Raw genomic sequence first — 12621 nt, forward strand, 5'->3', positions numbered from 1 at the left:
AGCAGAGTGTGTGTAATAACCAGAGTGTGCACACATACATTTGCTATTTAAACAACGTGTCGCAGGACGTGAAAATGAAAACTGTGTCGGGCTGAAACTAGCAAAACACACTTGCGTCTCGCCTGGCGCTGTATTGCGTGAGGATTTATTAAACATATAGCAGTTTGTAAAATGAATGCCTTGACATTGTGTTCATGCATTAAAATATGACATATTTCTATTTCCATTTTGTTTTTAATAGTTGTAACATCGACTACAGCAACAACACTTACTCCAGACACCACAGCAAACTCTCTGAATCCAGGTGTGTATGAACATCATCTTCATTTGACCGACTCATAGAGTTTTCGAGAATCAGTTTCTGAATCCTCTCTGGATTACACTTTCCATGTTGTCATTCGGGTTTTGTTTTGGTCTGTGTGACTCCGCCCACTGCCAGTTCAGCCAATAGTATTCCCACACCCCGGGATGCCAGATAGCAGGAAAACACAGCGTATCGCAGCCATCAAACAAACTGGGTCAGAGATTGCAGATTCCACACAACCTAAAAAGCCTCGATATCCATCTAAACATCTCTATGAACAAGAGCTTATTAAAACACGGATAAATCAACTCATCAACTTACAGTGTGTAAAGTCTCCTCGACTTTCATTGTCAGTTGCGCTCATTCTGTTGTGTGTCCTCAAACTGGCAACCGGCGTAAGCGTCGAGTCTGAGGAGGCGGGGAAACAACAATCTCTGATATTTTGAGCAAAACTCATCCCATGTTAGTGTGAGCGGCTTTCAGCACTGATACTGTAGCTCTGGACTACAACAGTTTGTAAAATAAATGCCTTGATATTGTGTTCATGTATTAAAATATTATATATTTCTATTTCCATTTTGTTTTTAACAGTTGTAACATCAACTACAGCACCAGCACTTACTCCAGATACCACAGCAAACTCTCTGAATCCAGGTGTGTGTGAACATCATCCTCATTTGACCGACTCGTTGTTCGAACAGCTGATCACAGATTTTGACTCAAGCCATGTTTAATTTGTAATCTACATCACTTTCTAATTCCATTCTCGTGTACATCACCAACAATCATAAACATGAAAACTAATACCGTAATGTAAAAAGTAACTGTCATTAAATGTCAGACACATCATTCTCATCCAGACAATCCTAAACAATCATGTCACATTCATTTAGTGAACATATGAGGTACAGTCTGTTAGTGTACAGATGGCTTTCAATACATATCAATTTCTATAAAATCATCATCACAAGCCTCAATTACATGATAAATAAAGATAATTATGCTATTAAATGTGCCATTTTTATGTATTTGGTTAAACACAGTAATATAGTCCTGCTGAATGTGTCTCTCTATATACTCTCTCTCTCTCTCTCTCTCTCTCTCTCTCTCTCTCTCTCTCTCTCTCTCTCTCACCCAGCCAGCACAGCCATGTGGGGCCCAAATGGGTTTGACCTGGGCTATCTAACTGGGACCCAGCCAGTTTTGTCCTCGGTTTCCATGTAGGCCCCACATGGGTTTGCCCAGATGAAATGAACACTGCTTAGTATGCACAGTACAGGCTGTTTAATGTAACACTTAATCAGTGTTGGAGGTAATGAGATAATTAAGTGATTGAATAATGATTGTGCATTAATGATGAACACCTGCTGTTAACAAGCAGAATCACTGAAGGAAAGAGAAACACAAGAACTACTTCCAGCCACAGCCTTGGATGAAATCAACTGAAGATAAAATACATTACATCTCTCAAGATCTGATTAAACAACTCCACAAACAGCATTACCAGCTTCACTGATTAGTAACTAGACTGACTTTATTTCTGTCAGATGTCTACAGAAGTTCTTATTGAGAATTAACAGAGGTTTAGATGTTGATTACTTATTTGAAAGTAATAGTTTGATTTGATGTTACCATTGTGGCGATCAGTGTGTGCTTTAGTCAGGCTCTTGACTTTTTAACATTAGTTTTTCTCTGGCAGCTGTGTCTGCTTGTTATGGTGAGAACAGCAAGAGAAAATATGATCAGATGCTGTAAGCTGATTGATGATATGAATATGATCGTCATATAGTGGCTTAACTCATTGATTATTTTTGAGGTTCATACGGGTAGTATGTTATTCATTTTGTTTTATTGTTGTGATTCTACAGCAAGAGATCCAGCACAGTTTAATCAGAACATCAAATGATTTTTAAAACACCATTTACATATTTTGGGCTCCTCCTAATCTTACTCACACACAGACATCAAGAATCAACATATGAATCTCAGCAATGGTGACATGCTTCATGCTGCAATGCATTCTGAGTGCATCATACAAAACTTATCCATGGCTCCCAGAATGCATTGCAGCATGAAGCATGTCACCATTGTTGAGATTCATATGTTGATTCTTGATGTCTGTGTGTGAGTAAGATTAGGAGGAGCCCAAAATATGTAAATGGAGTTTTAAAAATAATTTGACGTTCTGATTAAATTCTATTATTCTCTTGTTGTAGAATCACAACAATAAAACAAAATGAATAACATACTACCGTATGAACCTCACAAATAATCAATGAGTTAAGCCACTATATGACGATCATATTCATATCATCAATCAGCTTACAGCATCTGATCATATTTTCTCTTGCCGTTCTCGCCATAACAAACAGACACAGCTGCCAGAGAACAACTAATGTTAAAAAGTCAAGAGCCTGACTAAAGCACACACGGATCGCCACAATGGTAACATCAAATCAAACTATTACTTTCAAAAAAGTAATCAACATCTAAACCTCTTCTTAATTCTTTTCTGTAGACGTCTGATAGAAATAAAGTCAGTCTGGTTAGTAATAAGTGAAGCTGGTAATGCTGTTTGTGGAGTTGTTTAATCCGATCTTGAGAGATGTAATGTATTTTATCTTCAGTTGATTTCATCCAAGGCTGTGGCTGGAAGTAGTTCTTGTGTTTCTCTTTCCTTCAGTGATTCTGCTTGTTAACAGCAGGTGTTCATCATTAATGCACAATCATTATTCAATCACTTAATTATCTCATTACCTCCAACACTGATTAAGTGTTACATTAAACAGCCTGTACTGTGCATACTAAGCAGTGTTCATTTCATCTGGGCAAACCCATGTGGGGCCAACATGGAAACCGAGGACAAAACTGCCTGGGTCCCAGTTAGATAGCCCAGGTCAAACCCATTTGGGCCCCACATGGCTGTGCTGGCTGGGTAGTAGTTTGTAAAATGAATGGCTTGACATTGTGTTCATGCATTAAAATATGACATATTTCTATTTCCATTTTGTTTTTAATAGTTGTAACATCAACTACAGCAACAACACTTACTCCAGACACCACAGCAAACTCTCTGAATCCAGGTGTGTATGAACATCATCTTCATTTGACCGACTCATGGAGTTTTCTAGAATCAGTCTCTGAATCCTCTCTGGATTACACTTTCCATGTTGTCAGTCGGGTTTTGTTTTGATCTGTGTGACTCCGCTCACTGCCAGTTCAGCCAATAGTATTCCCACACCCCGGGATACCAGATAGCAGGAAAACACAGCGTATCGCAGCCATCAAACAAACTGGGTCAGAGATTGCAGATTCCACACAACCTAAAAAGCCTCGATATCCATCTAAACATCTGTATGAACAAGAGCTTATTAAAACACGGATAAATCAACTCATCAACTTACGGTGTTTAATGTTTTCATACAGAAAACGTTGTATGTTTTAGATGCCGTCAATAAATAGATATTCCACATTTCAATGTTTCTGCAAACTTAGAAATTCAAGTGTGCCAGAAACTCACTTATAAGTTATAACCAGGGCCGGAGTGGGGCAACTTTTCAGCCCGGGAGTTTCAGGCCCAAGACCGGCCCTATTTTTCCATGGTGTAATTCCACATTAGCACTTTTTCCAAATTGGATAAATGAAGCAACAGTTCAGCTCTTACTATTGTGTAGTTTTTATTAATACCATGGTTCAATAAATAATGTAAAGGTTAAATAATAATTCACTTAGACTGAGAAGTTAAAAAAAATATTCCACAAGGATAGGTTAATAAATTAACAAAAGCAGAAAGAAAGAAAGAAAGAAAGAAAGAAAGAAAGAAAGAAAGCATTTGAAATGTATCCCACTCTTCCACAAAGAGGCATATTGAACTAATGTTTACAGTTTTATTTGTATTCAAAAATATTCAAAAATAATGCTTTTTTAATAAAAAACGTGATACCTACTCTCAGATAAATGAGGCCTATGATTAATCAGATGCAAATAGAAATATAAAACCAGTCCTAATTGAAAGAAAACAAGTTGACAAAAAGATTGAATCCAATATTGGATGATAATATATTATAATGAAAGTTTTATTAGCTATTTTTTTGTAGGCTGGTCACAAGTGTGACTGTGCCATTTGTCAAAGTTTTTCAAAACAAATTTTCGGGGGACTTTCTTATCTGCTGCTCAGAAGCTACAAAAAAATAATTAAGAGGTCATTTTACTGCATACACAGATCAAGCTTGAGTTTTGTTATCAATATTAAATTGCATAATATTTGCAAAGTCTATGAATCGCCATGTATTGGGTGATACAAAAAGGCTAATATTTGAATTACATTTTATAATTTGCTTGTAAATAGGTTGACAACGCTACAACAGTATTAGCAGAATAATTACGTTGCAGCGTTGCTAATGCTAATCATTACTAGGCCTATCTCTCTTTACCTGTTGCCACTTATGTTGTCCTCTTGAAAATAAATCTGTAAGCTTGGCACATTTGGCAGCATCCTCCTCCAATGCCTTTCTATTTTTCAACCTGGCTTTTTCAGCCCCTCCTGACCTCTTCCTCCCATCCATCCTCCCTGACGCGTACCGTTACGGTAGGGCCGACCCAGCTATCGGTAGGTGCTGGCGGTGCCGTGGTAGCCTACCTGAGAAAACGTTTTGGAAAAGACGGGCTATGGACCCAACCAACTCTATGGGAGGGGAGGGGAGAACTCCCTCTCATGGTACAACCCATGCAGAGGCTGCGCGCTGCGGTGTCAGAATGCGGAACGTGTGTAGCCTCGACCGGCCCAAAAGTGAAGTGGCCCACCGGGAATTCTCCCAATTCTCCCGATTACCCACCCCGGGCCTGGATATAACATGAATATCTGTGAATGAATAAAGCATCAAATAGATTTATTTTTGGTCAATGGCGATAGTCTTTCTCCTCCTGACACCTTGAGATTGAAGTAAGAAGATAATGATGACAGACTCGTGCACATATTCATCATTTCTGTGATATGAAGCTCCAGTATTATGTGATGATGATGTTGTGTATATGTGGCATTATGTGTTGAACTGAACTAACAGACGTGATCCACAGATCCAGGAGAAACTGAAGTCAGTGTGACTGCTGGATCATTATACAGAGGTACGACACGTTCATTTATACTGACAGCTTTATAACATTAAACTATCAGTCAGTCTGTAAAAGCTTCATCAATAACTGTTGATAGTTGAATACCCTTGACTTCAGTCATGTACAGTTTCTCTTCTTCCTCTCATGTTTCCTGCAGTGATTGTGATTATTGTTGAGATGGCAGTGTTTGCTGCTCCTACTGTGATTCTTCTTCAGATCATCTGTGCAAGAAGAGCTGGTGAGTTTTGAGCCGCACACAATCTGATGATTCACACTCATCTGATCTGGAACAATCTGCAATCATGATAAAAACACATACGAGAGGTCAGTCAATGCTTTTATTTTGCAGGGAGGAAGGACTCGAAGCACCCAGAGGAAATAGAGATGCCTGCAATATTACAATAAAATACTGGTGAGTTTTGAGCAAATCTGCAACAATATTTACAATAGCAAAAACTTACAGAGGATTGTTCATCGTTTTATTTTCTTCTTCTCAGAAAACAAAGAAAAAAATCACCCTGAAGAAATAGTGACACCAAGTTTAGATTAAAATGTGTTTTTTTTTTTTTTTACAAATAAAAGGCCAGATTTATTTTCATTAACATCCCAGTCAACGCGTTGATCTCACAGTGATCTCTCCATATGATCACAATGTGAGTCACAAGTGTAACCTCACAGCGCACTCACTGTGTGCTCATATTATGGCCACAATGTGAGGTCACCCCACCTAGAAATGTTATTGGACATGAACTTCATCGTTTAGACGTCAAATTTTGGTTGAAAATGAAAATTTGGTTGATGTGTTAGGCCGGCTACACACTGGCTGCGTGGTGTGTCCGTTTTTATTTCGGCTCCCATGTTAACAGATTAGATCTTGCACACCGCCTGCGTGACACACACATCTTAGGTGCGGAAGAAAGCGCGTGCATGCTAGAAATATGAACTGACGCATATTTTTCACGCGACACGCAAGCATGTTGGAAGCGTTTCCAGGCAAAATAGAATAGGGAAAGATGTTTATATGTCATTTTGATATGAATACATACTAATAAATGATATTTTGATGTTTGGAAGTCTCTAGGTTTTGACATAAATGCAGATATAAATGTAATTTAAAAAAGAAATAATAATAATTACAGATTTTCAAATATTGCACCTGTCAATACAGAACAAAATATTCTGTAGCCTATTTTGCCGTCAAAACTGCAGACGTTGTCTTTGCTGTATCGTCACCTAGCAGCAGCAGCGCCGCGTCAGACATGTTTCTGGTGTGCAAAGACATAGAAAACGCCACGCTCACGCAACAGAAACGCCACGCTGTGTAGCCAGTGTGTAGCCGGCCTAAACATTAGATGTCAGGCTCCAACTTCATTAAACAACTCCACAAACAGCATTGCCAGCTTCACTTATTACTAACCAAATGTACTTTATTTCTGTCATATGTGTGGAAAAGTTCTTATTGAGATTAATAGAGGTTTAGATGTTGATGATTTATTAATAATAATAGTTTGGTTTGATGTCATCATTATGGTGATCGGTGTTTGCTTTATTTGGTCAGTTTGACTCTTGATGTTTTAATGTTAGTTTTTCTCTGGCTGCTGGAACTGTGTGTTATGGCAAGAACAGTAAGAGACAAATGTGATCAGATGATGTCATCTACTTGATGATGATACCGATATAATCATCATGTTGTGCTCTGATCTGCTGATCTCTTCTAGACTGTCATGTGTGTTATTAATTTCATATAATTGATTATATTATTCTACAGTATGACAACCAAAAGTATTTTAATAAAATAAACTGTATAATTGCTAATCAAGGTCTTCATGATTACTTCAACATCAAACTACAGCAGCAGCTTCTACACAAGGTTCATGATCACATGATCACTGTCACACATCATCAGTCTCTCACTTCAGTGGTTTGCACTGGCTCTCACAGACTGGTTTATCATCACACATACCATCAGAGGCGGACAGAGTACACAGCTTCATTACTTGAGTAAAAGTACAGATACCCCTTGGTAAATTTTACTCAAGTACAAGTAAAAGTACTACAGTCAGATGTCTACTTAAGTAAAAGTACTGAAGTACTTGTTTTTAAAAGTACTTGAGTATCAAGAGTACAAGAGTACATTTTCTAAATATTGCATTACTACTGCCACAGTGCTTACATTGGTAAACACAGCAAACACTTGAAGCGAAAACTATCATTAACTTGTTCAGAAAATTGAAATAGTCTGGTGAGGTGGGGCCACGTTTTTTTTTTCCCAGGATGGTAGGGGAAGACTCATGAATATTCATTAGGGAAGTCATCCCTGATTGGTCTGATGGCCTACCCCTAAACCTACCCGTCACTGGGGTTAAGACCAATCAGGGATGACTTCCCTAATGAATATTCATGAGTCTTCCCCTACCATCCTGGGAAAAAAAATACTCCCGGGATGGACCTGCTGCGTCTTCATCCATTGTTTCGTCCATGGTTTTGTCTCTTATCTAGATCTGATCATGGAGTTGACTTTGGCGGAAAGCTGAAGGTGATTGCTGATAGGCTGTCCCAATCAGTGGCGCCTGCTCAATCCAATCACATTTGAGAGGGAAACAACAAATTGAGGGTTTCCGAGATGTTTCTTTTTTCCTTTTTTATTTCTTTTTTATTTAGAAGAAGTAACGGGTACTCACAGTTATGGATAGAAATGTAGTGGAGTAAAGAGTACAATATTTGCCTCTCAAATGTACTTGAGTAAAGTCATGAGTACTCCCCAAAAATGATACTCGAGTAAAGTACAGATCCCTCAAAATTGTACTTAAGTACTGTACTCAAGTAAATGTACTCCGTTACTGTCCGGCTCTGCATACCATCTACAAAAAAAAAAAAAAAAAAAAAAAACTATTTAAATAGATTTGTCAGTCTATGACATGTTGATACATGTCTTGTACAGTTTGTTGTCAGAATCAGAATCAGAAAGAGCTTTATTGCCAGGTACAGTATGTTTGCACATACGAGGAATTTGTTTTGGTGACAGATGCTTCCACAGTTCAAACTAACAGTGACAGGACACAGATAATAAAAATAAAATAAAATATATTTAGTCAAATACACAATATACAAAATACAAATGCAAGGACATGTAAGACGTGTGGTGTGTTAAATAAATGAATGTTTAAATGGTGTTTAAGTATTACACATGTTTATTGCCAAGTGGAGGCATTAACTGTTCATGAGGTGGATTGCCGGAGGGAAGAAACTGTTCCTATGCCTGGCCGTTCTGGTGCTCAGAGCTTTGTAGACAGTTCAAAGAGGAAGAGGCCTGTGTGTGAGGGGTCCAGGGTGATTCTGCCAGCTCTTTACTCACTCTGGATGAGTACAGTTCCTGGAGAGTGGGGAGAGGTGTACCAGTGATTCGCTCAGCAGACTATCCGCTGTAGTCTTCTGAGATCTGATAGCTGAGCTGAACCAGACAGTTCTAGAAGTGCAGAGGATTCAGTGACTGCAGAGTATACTTGTATCAGCAGCTCCTGTGACAGGTTGAACTTCTTCAGCTGGTGAAGGAAGTATATGTGGAACTCCTACTTCAGGTCCTGAGAGATGATGGTGCCCAGGAACCTGAATGACTCCACTGCTTCCACAGTGCTGTTCATGATGGTGAGAGTGGGGAGTGCAGGGGGTTTCTCCTAAAGTCCACGATCATCTCCACTGTTTTGAGTGTGTTAAGCTCAAGGTTGTTATAACTGCACCAGACAACCAGCTGTTCAACCTCCAGTCTGTAAGCAGACTCATCACCGTCCTGGATGAGGCCGATAAGTGGTGTCGTCTGCCAACTTCAGGAGTTTGACAGAGGGGTCTTTTGCAGTGCAGTCGTTGGTGTACATGGAGAAGAGCAGTGGGGAGAGAACACACCCCCGGGGGGCACCAGAGCTGATTATGCAGGTGTGGATGAGAATTTTCCCAGCTTCACTAACTGTTGCCTGTCTGTCAGGAAGTTGGAGATCCACTGACAGATGGAGGCGGGCACAGGGAGCTGGGTTAGTTTGGACAGGAGGATGATTGGTATGATGGTGTTGAAGGCCGAGTTGAAGTCCACAAACAGGATACTCACATAAGAACCAGGTTTGTCCAGATGTTGTAGGATATGATGCAGTCAGGTGGTGCCAGAGACAGTCCAATGGTAGGACTGTATACTGGTATGCAACCCATTCGAAATGCAAACCTCAAGAACGGTCTGTGAAGGGGGACAATCTGGATATGAAAGTATGCATCTTTCAGATCCACTGAGAAAAAACAAGCCCCTGGGCAGGGACGGACTGGGGCTAAAAAACAGCCCTGGACTTTCTCCCAAATAGGCCCATCATCCGGCCATTCGCCTCTAGCCGTGTGCGACAGACACTAGCCAGGATGTCCTGATACTAGGCTATGCCACAATACTGTAGCCTATCAGACAGGTATTCACAGCAAGTAACATCTCAAAACCAATGATGATAATTGGGGTTGTGTTTATTAATGAAGCCTCAGCCTTCAAATAAAAACAAAAAATGTACAATGCCATAAAATACAAATAATGAAATGTCACTGGCTACAGTAACCCAAATTACACAAACTTGTAATTATAAAACATATAGTTAGGCTACTGTATACCAGGGATCTCCAACCTTTTTGTGTGCAAGGGCTACATCTAGAAGGAATTTTTATTTGTTATACTCCAATATTTATTATACATAACATGGTGAAGCTTTTTTACTTTTCACCATCATATGGGAAATAATAAAATATCTTGATATTCTGGTTCAGACTTAAAAGCGTTTAAAAAAAATCCTGAAAACGTATGAATTTTTTTTGTTTGTTTAGTTTTTTTAGGTTTTTTTTTTCGATTTTCTATAAACCTATTGTACGTGTTATCAAAAACAGTAGCCCAAACATTTAGTATAAATATAAATAAAAATAAAAAAAATGAAAAAAAATAATAAACTGCCATAACTTCTAAACAAAAACATTACTGCATTACATTTAATACATTTATACATAACTGTATTAATATAACAGCATTTTTAATAGTTAATTCATAGGTTTTGGTGTGTAATGTCTAACTGGTTTGTTCTCAGAACAATGTTTCGCCTGTTTTTTTTGTTTGTTTGTTTTTTGCGTCAATATGTTGAGAATATCAGCGCTGTTTCATCTGGCTTTTTACAAGCTTAAATCACATAGTCATTTGTGGTTTTTAATAGAGATAGAGAATGCTGCGCTGAATTGAAATGCTTCTCAGTGGATCGCGCAGCTCTGTGTAATAATGTTCGCGTGATCGAGATCAGCTTTGTCCGCGATCGCTGTTTTTTTGGGCCGAGCTGATAATGCGCTGCTCAGATCAAACAAGTTTTGTTCCGCTTTTTAATCGTTTGCCATGTTTCTCATACGCAACGCAAATGACAGCGTAGCCTACAATCAAAGAGAGTTGGGTAATTTTGTAGAGGCAAAAGTTCAAATTGAAACGTTTAGTTGAAAAGGTCGCAAAATTATACCATTTATTCGAAGTCTGGAACCCCGACGGCAAGTTGGGGCTATTTATAGAATGTGTTTAGCGGGCAACTCGCAGGCACCACGTTGGAGACCACAGCTATTCAAATATAATGTAAGCAAATTTAAAAGTGCAGCCTTATAACATGTCAGTGGCTATAGGCCGACTCTTCTTCCTCAGTTGTTGTTTTTTACACGTAGCATAAGTGATCATATTAGTGCCCCTGCTGTTGGCTGTTAATACTGCTTTATTAGACTTTTTTTTTTTTTGTGCCGACGGCCCTCGGTTGGACGGCCGTTCTGGACTTTTCCAGAACGCACAGATTGTCAATCCGTCCCTGCCCCTGGGCATACTAGCGCGAGGATTCGTTTCAAAGTTAGCATCTTGAACAGCCATTTCGTGAGGGCGTAGTTCAGATGTCTGAGGTCTGTGTTGGACCTGATGCCGCCATCCTTCTTGGGAACGAGGAAGTAACAGCCATAGAAGTCTGACAGCATTTTCGCCAGTAAGCTCAGTACTTCAGTGCGGAGGACGTGAGCCACGTGCTTCATGCCTGAAGCATTGACTATGTCCGCGATGCGGGGTGGTCTGTGAGCAAATTGGAGCGACTAACCTCATGTCATCATGTTCAGAACCCATTTTAACACACCGGGGATAGGTTTCCAAGCCTCAGCCTGGGTGGCTAAGGGCTTAATTAGTTCAGACGGCAGCTCGCCACGCTGGGTCGGGGACTGGTGATCATAGAAGTAGCGGTTTGGCCAGGCTGAGGCGCGGCTTACGGCTTTGCTTCGGGGCCTGGGGCAGTGCTGAGCTGCAGAATTCGAGCATAGTGAGGCGAGACTTGTACTTTGCCATGAGTGTTCATCCTTGATTTCAAAGAAAACTCCTTCCTTTTTCATTTTTAAGAAAGATTTTGATATATATTTGAACTCCTTGAGGAATTCTAAAAACTCTGTTGCTTGTAAGACTCTACTTTGGTGTCAATCATTTAAGCTAGCTTAATATTCTGTATGTTTATGTAATGTAACCCTCTTTATTGTATATTGTTTATATGTTCATTTATTGCTCATTCACGGTTGTTTTGTATTTGTTATTGCATAATAAAAAATAAAAAAAAGATTGTTTATGAGGAGACCGTTTTCAAACATTTGCGTTATCAGGCCCCAAAACACCATTGTCGTGTAAATGAGGTAAAAAGTTGTGACACCCTTATTTTAACACTTTTGAGTGTGGTCTAAGATAAATTCCCAGGAGAGTTAATTTAACACTGGAGTTTTTGCTGTGTATATATAGATGAAGTGTGATCTTGACGCATCTGTCAGTGCAACTGCACTTCTGGAGGTTGTGAATTTGTGGTTTTTAACAAGCACAAACTTAGTAGCCTAATAAAAGCTTCATGGTACACACCCATATAGCAACACAAGTAAGTGTAAGTGATGTGATAAAAATAAAAAAAAAAGTGTAACTGAAAAAAAGACAAGAAATAGACACATAAAAATTACTCTGAGGACACTGTATTGGGTCACTTACAAATAACTATTTCATTATGTTGAAATTGTTTTCTCTGACAAATAATCAGAAGCTACAATAGCTGGGTTTCCATCCAAATGTAAAGTTCAGAAATTTTGCATTTCCATCACTCATTTCTGATGCGATACTTCAAAATATGCATAAAAACAGGGTGATGGACACATAG

General features: G+C 39.1%; 2 protein-coding genes across 2 annotated transcripts in view; one reads left to right on the forward strand and one right to left on the reverse strand.

Annotated features, from left to right (window-relative positions):
- LOC311291416 (uncharacterized protein) overlaps window positions 1-6873 on the forward strand; it is a 57828-nt gene extending 50955 nt beyond the window's left edge. Inside the window, exons 5-9 of the mRNA XM_084410452.1 lie at window positions 3325-3387; window positions 5381-5428; window positions 5574-5654; window positions 5766-5828; window positions 5914-6873. Of these exons, the coding sequence (XP_084266578.1) occupies window positions 3325-3387; window positions 5381-5428; window positions 5574-5654; window positions 5766-5821 (248 nt within the window). The 3' untranslated portion in view covers window positions 5822-5828; window positions 5914-6873. The remainder of the gene's footprint in view (window positions 1-3324; window positions 3388-5380; window positions 5429-5573; window positions 5655-5765; window positions 5829-5913) is intronic.
- LOC311291374 (uncharacterized protein) overlaps window positions 1-12621 on the reverse strand; it is a 668579-nt gene that overhangs the window by 431102 nt on the left and 224856 nt on the right. The window lies entirely within an intron of this gene.

This window comes from Rutilus rutilus (genome assembly GCF_951802725.1).
Source record: "Rutilus rutilus genome assembly, chromosome: 1".
Lineage (NCBI taxonomy): Eukaryota > Metazoa > Chordata > Actinopteri > Cypriniformes > Leuciscidae > Rutilus > Rutilus rutilus.